An 18,788-nucleotide genomic window follows, 5' to 3' on the forward strand; every position below is an offset into this window, starting at 1 on the left:
TCAATTCAAATGCCTACCTAAAGTTGTCTGTAATGTGTAAGTCTTGACCTGTGACATACATCAATTCCTATTGCAACGTTCCTTGTATTTATTTCTGTCTCTATATGGAGTTTAGGTGTGTCTTATATGACAGGTGAGGGGTAGTAGGGTTGGGGGCTTTTCAGTACCATAACTATTGCTTTATCAGGAAGTAGGTCCAAAATATTTGCTTCATTTTGCTCAACAGAAATGAGCCGCTTGGTTTATCTTTTACGTCTTCTCTTTTTTGGATGTAGCTGGTCATGCACAGATAGTAAAGAAAAAAACTCCTCCTAAGTCTTGAGATTTGTAGATGGCACAATCACTTTCAATATCCATTCCATCTTTTGGAAGTAGCCCATGGTGCTGCCCAGCAGTAAGCCATTCACGATGGCCCTAAAGGGGAGCTTTCAGTTGATATTTAGGGTCACTCTAATTGTCTGAAAATCTGATGTAAAGATAAATATTTTAGTGAGTCTGAGATACAGAGGTATGCGTTCATATTCCCAAATGACGGCTGGAATCAGCAAGAGTTTTCTGTAGCTAGATGACGCTGCTTTCAGCAGCAAAATGCAGCTGGGTTTTTATTTTTCACTGTCATGAGTCATCCTATCCATAGGAAGGTAGAAATGCTAATAAAAAAGGGCAGTTTGTTCTGGAGAAGTAACTGCAAACATTCTACAGAAATCCCACTCACTGGCATATCTGATGTCATCGAGATCAGCGTTCTGGTTTGAATCTTGAAGCTGCCACCATCTCAGGTATGCTTCACAGAGCGAACAAAGCATTCAGGGTTTCCCATGTATCCAGTGTGGTCCAGGGACAGGTAACAGATTCCTACACACAGGTTCTCCTGGCCTGAGTCTTTATTAAAAAGTATAAGCTGCAGTCATCATTAAGCTGATAAACTAGTTAAGCTTTTATTATGTATTTTACTATTAACTACTATTAACTATTATGTATTTACTACTTAAACACATTTACTATTATTAAGAAACATTTGAGAAACTGAGAATGACATTTAAATGGGTACTAAAACAATGTGACTGCATGAAAGCCCTTAACACTTGAGGTTAAATAGTAGGAAAACACAGTTGAAATTAAGGAAGGGACCAGAGCACGTTACTTGTTTAAGAAAGTGTTTCTCTCTAGAGCTCCACTGGCACATTCTGGGTGGGACATTCCTACCTGCTGAGGGATATGCAACAACCCTGGCCCTGGCCACACAAGTTCAGTAACATCCTTAGTCATGGTTAACAAAATAAAAACTTTGCACTTCCAAACTCCCTTGGTACGAATGGTACCACCCTCCCAATAATTGAGTTGAACAACTTGAGACTTTTGTTAAAATTTCATTAGTTAACAAAGCATCTGCAGTTGTTAATATTCTATATTCTGTAATTTCTCTTATCAGCTAAAAGGAAAAGATTATACCACCAACCTACAAAAAAAAAAAAAGAGCCTCTGTAGATCCAGGTGACTTTTGCTTTAGTTTGTTTGGTTTTTTTGTTATTAAAGCTAATAGGACTTTAATGATGTCTCACATTTTAAAATTTGTTTTCTCCTTCCTCCAAGAAAGGTCTTATATTGTTCTATTTCTACATTTCCACATTTATTCCCTTCCTGCACTGTCTCATCTTAAATGTAGATCTGAATGAATTGTACTGTTTTTCTTTGTGTTAATATTTTGTCAAATCATGCATACATTTTTTTGAATTATATGGAAAGGATATTGCGAGGTTTTTTTCTTTATTCCTAACAAAAGAACATGTTTCTCAGTTAAAGCTTATGGGAATATAGGTTGAGATACAATATGTAGAGTCATTAGGATAACAGTTGTAATTAAATAAATATAAGTGTATCTTACAAACATGTAATTGGAGTCCCACAAGGGTAATTGCATGGAAAAATGTATTTGTGGCAATAATGGCTGAAAACACCCCAAATTTAGTGAAAAAGAAACTTACAGATCTAGGAAATTCAGTGAATACCAAGTTGGATATTTACCAAGAAAACCACGTAGGCACATTATAGTCAAACTGCAAATAACCAAATGGGGAAGGAAAAGTCTAGAGGGCAGCCAGAGAAAAGAGATGCATTACATGGGCAAAATGATAAAAATGACAGCTGACCTCTCCTCAGAAACAGAAGATCGAAAGATAGTGGAAGACAAAAACTGCCAATCCAGAATTCTAAATTCAGAACAAAATACCCTGCAAAACTGAAGGCAAAATGGACACTTTCAGAAAAACAAAACCTGGGACAATCCAATACCAACAGGCCTGTACAATAAGAATGCGAAAAGAAATTCTTCAGGAGGACTGATGGCACATCTAATGGAAACGGTCTATCCTTTACTGTATAATACATTGAGTGGTTTAAAGTGATAACCATTTATTGTTTCTCCCTGTTCTGGGCCTTGGCTGGGCTGAGTTGGGTGGTTCTTCAGATCTGGGCATTGCTGGCCGAGGTCACCATGCGGCTGCATTCTGCTGGGGAGTTGGCTGGGGCTGAAACTTCCAAAGTAGCTTCATTTACATGTCTTGGTGGCTCAGATGTGGTGGCTGAAATGGATGGGAGGGGCCTCTCCCCAGCTAAACAGTTTTTGTTATTCGGTAATCTAGCCCAAACTTATTTACTTGCTGGCTAGATTCCTAAATATTAAAAGTAGAAAATGGAAGGCTTCTTAAGGCCATGTCCAAAATGGCATGGTAGCATTGCTGCCATATTTTGTTCATCAAAGCAAGTCAAAAGAGCCACCCATATTCAAGGGGTGGGGAAACAGACTCGACCTCTTAATGAGAGAAGCAACATGCAAAGGGATGGGAAGAATTTCTGGCAACTACTTTTGAAGATAATCTGCTGGGAGGAATGAAAGCACTGGATATGGTAAAACGTAGGTGAATATAAAAGGCAATATATACTTTTTTTCTTTAAAATACATACAATTGTGTAAAGCAAAAATAATAATGAATAATAATGAATGTAGATGTAATATATAAGACGACTTGGGGTGGTGACAAAAGGAACTAAACTGTGTGGCAAGGCTCCTTTATCTTATGCAAAGAACTGCAATTTTAACTCTAAGTAGACTGATCATTTAAGAAGGCTTGTCACAATTCCTAGAAACACTGCTACAACAAAAATAAAGCTAAAAGCAGCAGAGGAATTCAAAACAATACTTGACTCATCCAGAAAATGGCAGAAAGTGAGGCACAAAGGAACACAAAACTAACGGGACCAATTGGAAACAAATATCAAAATGACAGACTTGAACTCAATACTATCAATTATTACAATTGACATAAATGGATAAATGGATAGAACATGCCAAAATAGGTAGAGATTACCAGATGGATTTAAAATATGAAGATCCAATTAATTATTGTCTACAAGGGAAAAACATTAAATAAAAAGTTTCTAAGGAGAAAAATGGAAAAAGACATACCATGCAAATAGTATGCTATGAAAGCTGCAGAGACTGTATTAGTATCAGATGAATTTCACTTCAGGATAAAGAGCATTAGCATTTGGTGAAATGGTTATTTGATCAGGAAGGCTTAAGAACCATGAGTGTTTATGTGCTCAATGACAAAGCTTCAAAATATGTGAAGGAAAAGCTGACAAACCAAAGGATAAAAAAGGCAAATACACAACTATAGTTTGCAATTTTAACACCCCATCTCAGTAATAAATAGTGGCGTTGTATGAAAAGTCAATAATTATTTAAAAGACTGAAGAAAGCTATCAACTACTTCAAACTAGAATACAATGCTCAACAGCTGCAGAACATCCATTCTTTTCTAGTGCCCATGGAACATTTCCCAAAATAAACCACATTTTGGACAACAAAATAAGTCTCAAAAATTTATGACATCTCACAGAGTTTGTTTTCTGACCACACCATAAATAAACCGGTAATCTCTAACAAGACTGAGGAAGAAGATGGAAGATGCAGATCACGAATATCAGTGTTTCAAACTACAGTATCTGTGTAACAAACTACTTCAAATCTAAAATCTAGTGGCTTAAAACAACAACCATTTTATTGCTCATAATGTTATGAATCAGGAATTTGCACATGGCTCAAGGAATGCAGCTCACCTCTGTTGCATGTGTTGTCGGTGGAGCTCATGCAATTGCATTCAGCAAATGGCTGATTTGGGTTTAAAGGTCTGAAATAGCCTTCCTCAGATGTATGGAATTAAGATGCTGATGGTTGGCTCCATGTGGCCTCTCTCCACATGGTGTTTCATCCTCCAAGGAGTCTTCGTGTGGCTTCTCTTCAGTAGGATATCCAGGACTTCTTTACATAGTGGCTCAGGGAACCGAATGGGCAAAATAAGGAAGCTGTGCCTTTGAGGACATAGTTTTTTTCTCAAGCCTGAGCCTGGGTGGGATCCTAGTCCATGTATTTTAGGGAATTTATAGCTGGATAATATTTTTCTCTGTATTATTATGTGAGCTGTTTTTGTTTTTATGCTTTCATTTTTGCCACATTTCTTTCTTATCTTGTTCACATTAGTAGCTGTGGTATAGTATTGACTATTTTATAATGCTTTCTCTCCAATTTTTTGACTGCCTGAAGACTGTTCTTTATTATATTAAAGGAAAAAAAACTAAAGGGCTCAAGGGGATAATTGAAGGGTTTCAGAAAACAGTATTCTCTAAATAACAGTTTGCATTAAAAAAATGTAGTCATTATCATATTAAGTTGTTCTTTAGCACAATGTAATTAGAACATCTTTCTGTTCCTTAGGATATGTTTACTTCTAGATTGGTGTCTAGAAAACTGCATGCATTATTTTATATTTGTGTTTTTGTCATGCTGTTTCCTTTTTTATCTTGTTTATGCTATCTGATGAGATATAATATAGTCATTTTTTTTACTCTCCTTACCCAACACATTTTCTACTAGACTTGTACTCCGGGAAAGGGGAAGGGTAGGTAGAACTTATAAAGCTACTAGTTCTTAACTTTCTTTTATCTATTATTACCTAGAGTTATCTGAGAACATTAGGCAAATCAGACATTTCTTCCCCATTCTTATGAAAGCATGAATTTCTAGTCACGTAAATTCAGTACTGGGTTTTTTTGGGTGAAATTATACCTCATGGCAAGGGAAATGCAGCCAGACCAAGCCTCCAGACTAGAAGTTTGTATGATTCTACTGTGTGCCTTCCTGGATTACATCATCATTTAAGTCATCCTTGCCTGTGCAATTAGAGAATAGGCTTGAGTGAGGCCAAGGATTTACATACAACACAAGGGGCAGAAGGAACTTTTCTTGCAAGCTCATAGCTACTGCATAGTGTTTGAGGACAACATAGAATCAAGTATTTGTAGCATTTTAAAGGAATTCCTGTACAAATTCTAGGCCCTCTCATCAACTCTACCACACTCTGATTCTGCTTAAATGGATTACTTTCAGATTAGGAGAAATTTAAGAGATCCCTGAGGGAGCTTCTGCCATAATTTGTGCAGTTTTACTTCTGAACAACATTCTTGTAGTTACTTTAAAGCTGTATCCCTTTAACTGTCACTCCTTAGTCCTAGTTCGGTTCTCTGATGCTATATAAAGTCTGATCCTTCTTTCACAGAACAAACCTCCAAATTTCAGAGATACATATCGTATTCCCGTGGGTCTCTGCTTTCCCATGGTCATCTTCTCTAGAATTCCTCAACTTTCCCTGATCTCACATTTAACCATCTTATTTTCGACTCCTATTTCATATGCTTTCTCAATGTTCTTCATGAGAAGTGACCCCAAACAAGTCCACAGAACCACACCTGCTGAGAGGAGACAAAGATATTCTTGCTCAAATTTTGGGCAGGTAGACACGAGTCACTTTAAGCTTTGAAGAGAGAAAAAAAGATTTCATGGAGGCAATTAAAAGGCTATACAGGTTTATCCTGTGAGGGCCGCACGCCCCATCTCCAAGGCCCCCCCAATGAGCCTGTGAGCCAACAAAACCTTTAGGTCATCGTTTAGTGAATTACTAGGGTAAAGTGACATTATGCTTTTTGACTGCTCACCTCATCCTGCCGCCCACCCCTCGCCCCACTCTCCACTTGCACTTAAAATCTCCTATTTTCCGATGGCGACAGATTAAGACGTAAATTCGAGGCCAATTCAATGAGAAGGCAGAGGTCCACGGCCACTTCCGGGTCACTTCCGGGTTCGAGCCGCGGACAGCTACGCCTCCGCCGACGAAGGAGGAAGTAGGGGCAGAGCGGCGTCTGTCTGCTCGCGGCCTGAAAGTCCGAGCAGATTTTTGCGCATGCTCAGAGGGAGTGGTCGGTAACTACTTCCGGTAAGGGTATACGCACGCTGTGGCGGCGTAGGGGGCCTGGGTTTAGTGTCGCAGAAAAGCCCCGGCTCCAGGGAGGTAAGCGCTGTGAGTGGCGTCCGTCAGTCATTGCCCACATTCAAAATGGAACCAGAAGGGCTGTGCTAGGATTCACCCCTGTCCTCCTCATTTTTCGTCCTGATTCTCTGAAACCTCGAGTTCTGAGGCAGAAGGGGTGCAGAAGCTTTGGTTACCGTGGCAACTGCATGATACCAGTTTCGTCTTTGAGAATTTGAGAACGGAGAACTTTTTCTGTAGGAATGCCTTAAAATATACGTCTGTCAGATTCAAATTCAGGTGCTATTTCAAACCCATGCTCCTAACCATAAGCTTTGATTTTAAAAGGTTCACTCGGACTTAAATGTGGAGTGGCAAAATTTGAGGCAGAGTAAGTTGTTAGAAAGCTAAAGCGGTCTTTCGACACCGTTTGAAGATGTCCTGACCGAGAGTGGTGGTATAGGATTTCGGAGAAGAGGGAAGATTGGAGAAATACTAGCAGATAGCGTCTGCAGGATTTAGTAATCGATTGGATATGGGGAATGAGGGGGAGGGCCCCTGAGCGTGTTGAGGATTAAGTCCAGACTTAGTTTGGCATATGGCTGTCTTTCTAGATTCCTTTCCCGCGGTCAGTTTTGCCTTCCGACCCCCTCCTCCACACAGACCCCAAACTCTGTTCATGCCAAGTAGTTTGATGTTCTGGTTCCTGGATTACTGTCCTCACCTTTCTTGTGATGTTGGGCCAGGTTACATAATTTCACTAAGCCCCTCATTTTTTCAGCATGAAAATGGACAGACATAATTGTACTTACCTCAAGATTTTTGTAAGGATTAAATTAGATAATTTATATGCCTGCTGTATATAAAGGGCCCAATAATGTTAATTACTACTCTTACCATGTACTCGTTTTGTTATGCATCATTTTACTTTTTCTTCCTCTATACTTATTTTTTAATTAAGGGGCAGTATCTTATCTGTCTTGGTGCATGAAACAGTAGTAGCTCATACTTTTTTTGAATGGATCATTTATTTTGGCTGTTGCTGACAATTTTATTTTACTTTCACAGAACTACCAGGTACAATTAATTTTGCTGATCAAATGATATTCGTTAGATAAAAAGATGGCATATTTCTGTATAACTCAGAAGGCAGTGGATTAAAATGTATAGCGAGAGTAATTGATATTCTCAGTTTGGAATAGGTATGAGTGATTCCAGTGAAGAACTGAAAAGGCCCACGACAGAGGATGACCTGAGGGGAGTGCATGTGCTCTCTGGTTCAGGAATGTATTTTCCTTGGCTCCAAAAGCATGTAGAAACTGTGGGTAAGTAGAATAACACATAACTTTTAACTTTAATGCAAGGAGATGAAAAGATTCAATATGGGTCCAAAATGAAAAGCACACTGGCTCAATTTTCAGGTAGGAATATACGAAGGTTTTTTAAGCTTTAAGCAAAAAAGAAATAAATAGGTCCTTTTTTCTTTAAGAATTGTTTTCCTTTCTATTAATAACATAGTCTGTCTTACAGTAGATACATGTTTTTCCAGCAATTTACTGAATACTTATAATATCCCTGGCATTGACTAAATATTGGGAATATTTGTAACTGAAGAAGATATAATTTCTGCCATTGAAGAGTGCATACCTAGCCTGTGTTACCAAGATGTTTCTGTTGAACTGCACTGAACTTGATAGATTTGATAGTTGATCTATAATAGGTTTCAAAAAAAAGAATATTTCCCCCCATTTTTATCTAAGGTAAATATAAGCAAGTTTTCCTGAGATATATTCCCTGTAAGAACATATAAAAAAAGCATTTATCTGTATGTTGGCATGTTGCAAGGTGTAGTTCTGGGAATATATTTGAACCAGCTCTTTTATTATTACCTTCAAATACATTTGTTTTAGCCTCGCCCTCTTTCCTCTTGACTAAGATTCCTTGGCTCCTAGGGTTTAGCTCCTATTTCTCTATCTTTTAATCTAAATATCATCTCATTTAATTATCTCAGTAAATTAATCCTTCGTAATGTATGTGTTAGGCATTTTAGGGAGGAGCAAACTACATTTTAAAGAAGTTAAACTTCAAGTACTGGTATCAGGAGTCAAACCCAGGTCTGTCTTCCCAAGCCTATACTTTTAATGACAGAAGTGTAAATATATATATATATATATATGTGTGTGTGTGTGTGTGTGTGTGTGTGTGTGTATGAAAAGTTCCTAGTATAGAGCCTTATGCATAGTGATGTTGAAAAAATAATAGTTTCTTTCCTCTCCTTTTATTTTTGCTAATTGGTTCACATGGTTTAAGCTCGGTTCAAATGGATGATACTTCAGAGGGAGTGCTACCATACCCTTATGGGGGACTAGCAATCGAGAGCTCCTGCTAGTTAAGGCATACTTGGGCATGTTTCTGTCACCTGTGTTCTACAGAGAGCTCAAGTCAGTCCACAAGCAAATAGGTTTAAGATCAGAAAGTACATGCTTAGAAATGTTTCATGTTCTGGATAACCTGTTTTTGAATTGTTGAATTGGGGTCACTATGGGTAGACTCTTCTCTATTATCTTTATAGTGACTGGAGGGAAAAAGGAGAAGGATTTTGCTCAGACAACAAGTGCTTGTTTAAGTTTCATCCAAGAAGCTCTGCTGAAGCACCAGTGGCAGCAAGCTGCAGAATACATGCACAGTTATTTTCAGATCTTGGAAGATTCTGATAGCAACAAAAGGCAGGGTGCGCCTGAGGTAAGGAAAGTGTGAGTCTGCTGGAAGAGATTATAGATATCTGCACATTTCTGCCTCTTGAGCCCCACCCAGAATAGCTTTTGCAGGATCTCAAGTTCATCTTACTGAAAGCTACTGGAAGTAGTTTTGGGTGTTGGGATATTTTTGCATATTTCTTTTTTATTATAATTTTAAAGGAGACTAAAAATAATTTGAACTCTCAATTCTCAGAGTCCCCAATATTTATTCAATCATGTTAATAATTCTTCCTTCATTCCCCATGTCGTCATTTTCCCCTCTGTATAGGATGTTTCCTGTCATCATACAGATGTGTATTTCTCCCATCTTAAAATCATCTCCTGACCGCCGCTTCCGTCATAGGCTGTGCCCGACTTCCACTCTCCCTTTCAGCAAAACTCCCGGGAAGAGTGTTTACTTGTTCTCTTCCGACCTTCTCCATGAGGCTCCCCCAACCACCACCATCACCAGTTCTACCAAGTTGCTCTGTCAAGGTCAACAATGATCTCCATGTTGCTAAACCCAGTGGCCCCTTCTCAGTGCTTATCTAGCTTGATGTGTTGGCAGTTTCTGGCTGTGCAGAGCGTTTCCTCCTGTGTGCTAAACACTCTTCTCTGATTTCCAGGACGCTACACCCTCTCCCAGTTCTCTCTCCTTCCTCACTGGTTGCTGCTCAGTCTCCTTTCATATTGCTCCTCTTCTCCTTGGCCTTTTGACACGGGAGCAGCCCAGAACTTAATCATTAATTAGTCCTCTTCCTTATTTGAATGCGCCCTTGATGACCTCATTCAGTTTGGTGGGCTTAAATTTAGTCTATATTCTAGTGATTTCCAATGTAAATTGTATGTCTGTGGCCCCGACACCTGTTCTTGAAGTCCAGATTTCCATATCCAGCTGTCTACTCCACATCTCTGCTTGAATATCTCATGGTCATATCATTCTAACATAGCTAAAATGGATCTTCTGATCTCCACCACCTGAGGTCATGGTTATTTTATGTCTAATTGCTAGGGCCCAAAAGTGGTGGAGTTATCTTTCTTTTATACCCCACATCCAGACCATCAGAAAATCCTGTTGGCTCTATTTTCAAAATATGTCTGCAGTCTAAATACTGCTTACCACCTCAATTGCTGCACCATGATCCAAGCCACTGTCATCTAAGTGCTTGCTCTCCTGTACCCCTCAGTCTATTTTCTACACAGCAACCAGAGTGATCCTTTTTAAAAAAAATGATTTTATTGAGATATAATTAGCATATCTTAAAATTCACCCATTTAAATAGTACAGTTCATTTTTTCATATATTCACTGAGGTGTGCAACCATTACCACAGTATAAATTTAGAAGATTTTTGTTCCCCCCCAAAAAACCCATGTGCAGTCACTCCCTGTACCTCTTCCCACTCCTGCCACGACCTCTCCCCCAACCCCCACCCCAAGCCTGGCAACCACTAATCTGCCTTTTATTTTGGACATTTCACATAAGTGGAGTTGTATAATATATGGCCTTTGTGGATGTCTTCTTTCACTTAACATAATGTTTTCAAGGTGTGTCCATGTTGAGGCATGTAATAGTACTTCATTAGTTTTATTACAGAATAATACTCCATTGTGTGGGTCTAGCACATTTTGTGTATTCATCCAGCGGTTGTACACATTTGGGTTGTTTTTCCTCTTCGGTTTCTGTGAATGCTGCTATGAAATTTCATGTACAAGTTTCTGTAGGAATGTTTGTTGCAATTTCTCTTGGGCATATTTCTGGGAATAGCATTGCTGGCTCATAAGGTAACTATGTTTGACCTCTTGAGGAGCTACTAGACTGTTTTCCAAAGTGCTTATGCCATTATTACATTCCCACCAGCAAGAGATGAGGGTTGTAATTCCCTCACATCCTTGCCGGTGTGTTATTGTCTCACTTGTTCATTATAGCTCTTCTAGTGTTTGTGAACAGTGCCTTTTTGTGGGTTTGATTTGCATTTCCCTAATGACTAAAAAAATCCGTTCATAGCTGATGGAAGTTCTTAAATTGGTGTCCTGCGTAAGATTAAATAGAGTCTAGTTGTAGAACTTAATGGGATCTCACGAAACATCTAGTCCTTTGCCCTCATTTTGTGGAAAGTATAGACTGAAGAGTAGTAAAGAAGCCAATATTAATAGAACCCAAGTTTTCTGACTTTAATATTTTTCCTCCTATGCTAATTAAAAATTTTATTTTCACTATGTATCTTAATGCCTATCTTCTTTAGACTAGTACCTTAAAAATGGCACTGCTCTAGTTATCTGGTATTTTCATTTAATCAATGAAAAAGATTTTATCAGATAAGTAATCTTAGTTTCCCTGGGTGAAGTACAGTAAAAGGTACGGGGTGGTATCTAAGAAAGAAATTATAGGTTGCTTTTTAATGTAATCAGAAAAAAAAAGCTTTCTTAGGTACACTTTGGTTAAGGCAAGGATTTTACATTGTTATTAGTAATTTCTGTTTTGACAGATTATTTGGAAGCTTGGAAGTGAAATTCTGTATTACCATCCCAAAAGCAATGTGGAGACTTTTAACACCTTTGCTGACAGGATGAAACATATTGGTGTCATGAATTACTTAAAGGTGAGAATGTGGGCTTTGTGAGCTAACATTTGCAGTATTCATTTTTAAAAAGTTGCATGTTTCAGTGATAAGGAAGGTAATAATAGAAAAAGGTATGGAAAAACGGTAAGACATCTGGATAAATAAGAGAAGCTGAAAAAAAGCAGTGTTGTGAGAACCATTTACTTCTGCATTTTCTGTCATCCCTTGTTCTCTGAGTGAAAACACCTTCTCTTTGTGTATCTCATGGCCAAAGCCAGGCATTCAGTGATGGCATTGTGCTTCATTGTGATCATGGGCCAAATTCTAGTATCTTTGCTTTTAAGTCATTTGAAAATGAGTTCTCTAGGATTTGGTGCTTTTGGAAAAGAGAAAGAACTAAACAAATTGGGAATTTGAATACACACGCACACAAAATGTTTTTCCCCAGCTTTATTGAGATATGATTGACATGTAATATTGTGTAAGTTTAAGATGTACCATGTGATGATTTGATACATGTATATGTTGTGAAATATTTACCACAGTAAGGTAAGTTAACATGTCCTGTAGGTGAGAAAAGCTCTACTCATAGCAACTTTCAGCTGTACAACCCAGTATTATTAACTATAATCACCATACTGTATGTTAAATCCCCAGAAGTTTCTCATCTCATAACTGAAAAGTTTTATCCTTGGACCAAAATCTCCTCATTTCTTCCACCCTTCAGTCCCTGGTAACCACCATACCCTGTTTCTGTGAATTTGGTGTTTTTTATAAGTGAGATCATATAGTGTTTGCCTGTGTCTGACTTCAGTTAGCATAATGCCCTCAAGGTCCATCTGTATTGTTGAAAATGGCAGTATTTCCTCCTTTTTTTATACTGCATAATATTCCATAGCCGTGTGCATGTGTGCAGATCTATATCACATTTTCTTTATGCATTCATCTATTGATGGACACTTAGATTGCTTCCATGTTGTGACTATAGTGAATAATTCTGCAGTTATCTCTTTGAGATAATGATTGCATCTTTGGATATATACCCAGAAGTGGGATTGCTGGATTGTGTTGTAGTTCTGTTTAACTTTTTGGGGAACCTCCATACTCTCTTCCATAGTGGCTGTGCTAATTTATTTTCCCACTGACAATGGACAGGGGTTCCATTTTCTCCACATCTTCACCAGCATTTGTTATCTCTCATTGTTTTGATAGTAGCCATTCTAATAGATGTGAGATAATTTATTTATCCTGCTTTTGATTTACATTTCCCTAATGACTAAAATACCTTTCATTTGTATGTCTTCCTTGGAAAAATGTTCAAGTCCTTTGCCCATTTTTTTTGTTTGTTTGTTTTTTTTTTTTGAGAGGGCATCTCTCATATTTATTGATCAAATGGTTGTTAACAACAATAAAATTCAGTATAGGGGGGTCAATGCTCAATGTACAATCATTAATCCATCTCAAGCCTAATTCTCGTCAGTCTCCAATCTTCTGAAGCATAACGAACAAGTTCTTACATGGTGAACGAATTCTTACAGAGTGAATAAATTCTTACATGGTGAACAGTACAAGGGCAGTCATCACAGAAACTTTCGGCCTTGATCATGCAATATGACCTATAAACAATCAGGTCAAATATGAATATTCATTTGATTTTTGTACTTGATTTATATGTTGATCCCACATTTCTCCTATTATTATTATTATTTTTATTTTTAATAAAATGCTGAAGTGGTAGGTAGATGCAAGATAAAGGTAGAAAACACAGTTTAGTGCTGTAAGAAGGCAAATATAGATGATCAGATGATCAGGTGTGTGCCTATGGACTAAGTATTAATCCAGGCTAGACAAGGGCAGCAAGACATCCACGGATGCAGAAGATTTCTCTCAAAGCAGGGGGGGTGAGGTTCTGAGCCTCACCTCTGTTGACCCCAAATTCTCACCTGATGGCCCCCCTGCGACTGTGCCTGTCTTAGGTTGTTCCTCCCTTGAGGAATCTTACCCGTCTCTGGCTAACCAGTCATCCTCCGGCCTTTGCCCATTTTTTAATTGGATTTTTTGGGTTTTTTGACTATGGAGTTGTATGAGTTTCCTATATTTTTTTGGATATTTTTTAACCTCATCAGATTGATGGCTTGCATATATTTTCTTCCATTTCATGGGCTGCCTTTTCATTTTGTTGATTGTTTCTTTTGCTGTGCAGAAGTGTTATAGCTGGATGTAGGCCCACTTGTTGATTTTTGCTTTTGTTGCTTGTTCTTTTGGTGTCATATCCAAAAAATCATTGCCAAGACTGATATTATGGAGTTCTTTCCCTTTGTTTTCATCTTGAAGTTTCATGGTTTCAAGTCTTATGTTTTAAGTCCTTAATTCATTTTGAGTTACCTTTGTGAGGAATGTATTACAGGGGTCCAATTTCATTATTTTGATTGAGAATATCCAATTTTCCAAGCACCTTTTAGTGAAGAGACTGTCTTTTTTCCATTAAGTATTCTTGGTTCACTTGTTAAATATATGCCAAATATATGACCCTAGTTGACTGTATATATGTGCATGGGTTCATTTCTGGACTCTCAGTTCTGTTCCATTGGTCTATGTGTCTGTACTGTTTTGATTACTGTAGTTTTATAGTAAAGATTGAAGTCAGGAAGTGTGTTGCCTCCAGCTTTGTTCTTTCTTAGGATTGCTTTGGCTATTTGGGGTCTTTTGTGGTTCTATAAAAACATTAGCATTGGTTTTTATGTTTTTGTGAAAAATGGCACTGGAATTTTGATAGGGATTGTACTGAATCTATAAATGGTTTTGGGTAGTATAGATATTTAAACAATATTAAGTCTTCTGATCCATGTATTAAAATGTTTTAATGTTCCTAATGTTCAGGTGGAACTTCTCCAAATTCTTAACATCTGTCAGTAAAAGTCTTGCAGAAGGATTGTTTCCAAAACATTAGATATCTCCCTGTCTGAAGTGATATTTCACTAAAAGAGAGAAGTTTTTAAATGCTTTACTTTTTAATTTTTTTCAGTGTCTATAAATAAAATTATTGAAACACAGTCACACCTAATCATTTCCAAATTGCCAAAGCTGCTTAGAATATGACAAAGGACAGAGCTGTGACAGAGACCATCTGGCCTGCAAAGCCTAAAATATTTACTCTGTGGTTTTTTTTTTTTTGTTTCACTTTTACTGTTCCTATTTCTAATTTTTTTTGTGGTAAATTAACTACATATGACATAAAACATGCTGTTTAACCATTTGTAAATGTACAGATCAGTGGCATTAATTACATAATGTTGTGCAATTATCACCAGTATTTCCAGAACTTTTCCATCATCCCAGATAGAAACTCTGCACCCATTAAGCAATTACTCCTCATTCCCGCCTCCTCCCAACTCCTGATAACCTCAAATCTGTTTTCAGTCTTTATGAATTTACCTGTTCTAGATATTTCATATAAATGAAATCAGAATATTTGTCCTTTTATGTCCAGCTTTTTTCACTTAGCATAATGTTTTCAAGATTTATTCACGTTGTAGCATATATCAGAACTAAATCCCTTTTTATGGCTGAGTAGTACTTTGTCATATATGTCACATTTTACTTATCCATTCATCTGTTGAGTTTTTTCCGCTTATTGGCTATTGTGAAGAATGCTGCAATGAACATTGGCGTCCAAGTATTTGTTTGAGTCCCTATTTTCAGTTCCTTTTGGTATATGCCTAAGAGTAGAATTGTGGGGTTGTGTCTTATATATATAAGAAATATAGTAACATAATTTTAAACAAATACATATAATATATAACATAATTCTATGTTTAACTGTTTTAGGAATCACCAAGTTGTTTCCTTTTGGCTGCACCATCTTATATTCTCACTCTTTCTAATTTTGAAAAAAGGTTTTCTCCTAGTTTAGGTTTCTTTTAGATCTTATTAATTTAGGAAAATTTTTCTGAGTCTCTACTTACGTGCAAGGTGCTCTCTTTTGATCTTATTCTCTAGTAAACCAGGTATACTGAGTGGAAATTCAATGGAGACAGCACATGGTCCCTCTTACGGAAGAACTTGCTAATTGAACTGTTGGAAAAAAGAATGGCCTGTCTTGGTGTTGTGTGCAGCCGTCTCTTCTTTCAGGAGGAAACTGGATAGCCTTTTGATTGGGGAGGGAGGGTGGAGTTTTAACTACATTACTGATTAGGTCCTTTTGAGCTCATAGAATGTATCAGTTGAAGTAAGGGAACTTGAGACGAACCTTATTTCATACTCCAGAGTCTGAGAGTGGAAATGAGATAGGCAATAAAACATTGTCTTGTTAGTAATTTTAAAAACACTCAATTGCATTTTCTAGGTAATGTGTTAGACATGGTTCTTGTAGTGGAGGGAGAGAGGAGTTAAATGGAATTAATTATTATGACTTCCATAGTAGAAATGCAATGTACAGTGAAAAGACAAGGAGAAAATGGTGAGTTCCTGGAACTGGAGAGGGCTGGGACTTACTGTGTAGGGGAAACAGGGAAAGAAAGGGAACGATGTTGGAGATGAGTCTGAGAAAGCAAGTGGTTGTTCACTTGGCGTCCTGGGGGAAAGGGTCGTCCAGCATGGCAGTGGACTAAAGAGTTAAAGAATCAAATATTTCAGTTACTCTAAAAATCACTTGGGTAGAAGCCAGGGAAAGCAGGCTGGGCCCTGTGTGCCATACCTAAGCAGCTTAGATTTTGTTCTGTAAGTCGGGGAAGCCTTTAAAAGATGTTACACAAATGACTAACAAGATGAGATTTCTTTGCAGACACAGGGGAGATGGATTGTAGAGGCTGGGATTGGAGAGACCAGTTGAGAGAAGATTGCAGTGGTTTGTGATGGAGGCCTTGAGTGCTAAGGTCTGACTACTCACGATTAACTACTTTTCATTATTCTCCTCAGTGTCCTCCCTCCTGGTGATGCTCATTCTCTGCGTAATTATTCCTATTTCTTCTCTTGCATCAGAGATTCACTTTCCTGTCCATCTGAACTGATGCTGTTCTTCAATACCCCTTATTAAGATGTTTGAACTTACATAACATTCATAAAATAAGTTACTGACTACCTGGTGACGCCAAGTTAGGCGTTAGGTGGTATGTAAACCTCATTTAATTAATTATCTCATTAATTATCATTTAATTCTCATCACACTAATAATAATTGTTATTATTATAACATTTATAATATAATTGTAACGGCTAATAATAATTGTTCCATATAACAGATGAGAGTCACACTCAGGTCCGTGTAGCTCTTCAGTGGCATCTGAGTCAGGACGCCCTGTCTTCAAAGCTACTGTTCTTTTCACTATCTCACACTGTCTTCTGTCTGTGAGTTTATACAGATTAGTTCTCATTTACATCGTGTTAATTGTTTCATAGATCTTTCGTCTTGGCTGGATTGACATTTTTGATGACAAGGACAATGTTGTTATATCATTTGTGTCCTACCAAAGTCTTAACCCAGATCTATCATATATTTACTGTGCTTTTTGATTAATTGTTATCTAATGACCTATATATAATTTTTCTTATTACTGGTGCAGATCTCCTTACAACATGCATTATACCTTCTGCATCATGGAATGCTTGAGGATGCAAACAGAAATCTCAGCCAGGCAGAGACATGGAGATACGGTGAAAAGTCATCTTCCCAGGAAGTGTTAATCAACCTTATTCAGGCCTATAAAGGGCTTTTGCAGTATTATACTTGGTCTCAAAAGAAGATGGAATTATCTAAGCTTGGTGAGTGAACATAGTGAACTTTTTCTTATGATGAGACTGAATTAGAGGGACAGAAGGGATCTTAAGGGAATAGTCTAATTCCCCTACTTCCAAGCCTTTCTTTATCCAGATGTTACAGAGAGCAGACATTTTTATTGATGGAAAATTCATGATCCTACTTTGTAATATTTCTGATATATCACAAAAATTTTTGGACATAAATTAGATGATTCATAAATTAAAATCATGACCATTTTAGATGAACTACTTTTTAAAATATGGTTTCTAAGGTTACAAATTTTCTTCAGTGGGCATGACTGCATATAATAAACATTTCTTCCTGTGTGTCTAGAATGGAGTTTGTTTTATAATGTTATTTCTTAGGATAATATGTTTAAAGAATAGGGCAAGATAAAGTTGTTTCACTTCTGGACAAGGGTCACAACAGGTAATTTGCTCAATTCACTGACCAAGCCAAAAATTGAACATGTGTCTGTCCTTCTCAAACTGAGTTCCCTTTCACTTGCAGTGGTGATATGAACCTCTCCTCCCCGCCTGATGTGTGTTCTTTGGAGCTATGTAATTCTTTGCATTTTCTTCTCTTGTGTAGTTTTTCTGTAGAGCTGCTTTAGGATTAACCCTTTCATTTTTATTTTCTCATCCTCCGTCCAAATCTCAGTTCTGGTATCATGTCATGTGTGGTGAGCAGTCTGCCCTCATTATTCTTGTGTGGTTAAGTATTATCTCCTTGGTCTCTTGGACATGTGGTTTCACTAATCCCAAAACTCCCTTCCCTCTTTCTGTCTGTGATCTCTCTTCCAAGACACTTCTGAAATGCTATTTTCATCATCTTCATCTTTTAAAGTCTTTGTTCAGTTTCCTCACCGAGAATGCCATCTGCTTTTCAAAACTCATAGATCCTCATTCTAGTACCTTAAACCTGATACATTAGCTGCATGTTCAGCCTACATCACTTTGCTCCTTACGTCATGCTTTTTAATTGTTCTAACTTTTCTCATGTGCATTTTAATGTTGCATCTCTTCTAGAGTAATCAGTCTTTGCGCTCACACATCTGTTCCCTCTTTTGTTAACCTTGCCATAATGTCTGGTGTAATGATTCTTTTAAAAAGGGCCTGCTGATATTAATTGATTAGGTGAGTTTCAGAGTCAGTATTTACTTTTTCTTACACATGGTTAGGTAGAACTCAAGCAAATATTTGATGATTAAAGCAGTTGGCACATGGCACTTACACTGTCTCTTCCGTGGATAAATGATTCAGCACCTTTCTGCAGCTGGCACTTTGTAACAATGAGAAGTGAAGGTAGGATAGTATGTGGAGTTCCTTAGATGATCATTAACCTCAATTGTCTGTGTAATGAGAA

General features: G+C 37.6%; 1 protein-coding gene and 1 pseudogene across 4 annotated transcripts in view; one reads left to right on the forward strand and one right to left on the reverse strand.

Moving 5' to 3' along the window:
• On the reverse strand, positions 1–6,576 carry LOC108400598 (protein ARV1 pseudogene; annotated as a pseudogene).
• The window catches only part of TAF1A (TATA-box binding protein associated factor, RNA polymerase I subunit A), a 22,359-nt gene continuing 9,799 nt past the window's right edge, over positions 6,229–18,788 (forward strand). For 2 of the 4 annotated variants that reach the window (XM_037014470.2, XM_037014468.2), the window contains exons 1-5: positions 6,251–6,407; positions 7,558–7,690; positions 8,938–9,107; positions 11,592–11,705; positions 17,227–17,425. In XM_037014470.2, the coding sequence (XP_036870365.2) occupies positions 7,570–7,690; positions 8,938–9,107; positions 11,592–11,705; positions 17,227–17,425 (604 nt within the window). In that variant the 5' untranslated portion in view covers positions 6,251–6,407; positions 7,558–7,569. Of the gene's footprint in view, positions 6,408–7,557; positions 7,691–8,937; positions 9,108–11,591; positions 11,706–17,226; positions 17,426–18,788 lie in introns of all 4 variants that reach the window. The other 2 variants (XM_037014467.2, XM_037014466.2) reach the window with 2 other exon arrangements.

Source organism: Manis javanica, chromosome 14 (assembly GCF_040802235.1).
Source record: "Manis javanica isolate MJ-LG chromosome 14, MJ_LKY, whole genome shotgun sequence".
In the NCBI taxonomy this organism is placed as follows: Eukaryota; Metazoa; Chordata; class Mammalia; order Pholidota; family Manidae; genus Manis; species Manis javanica.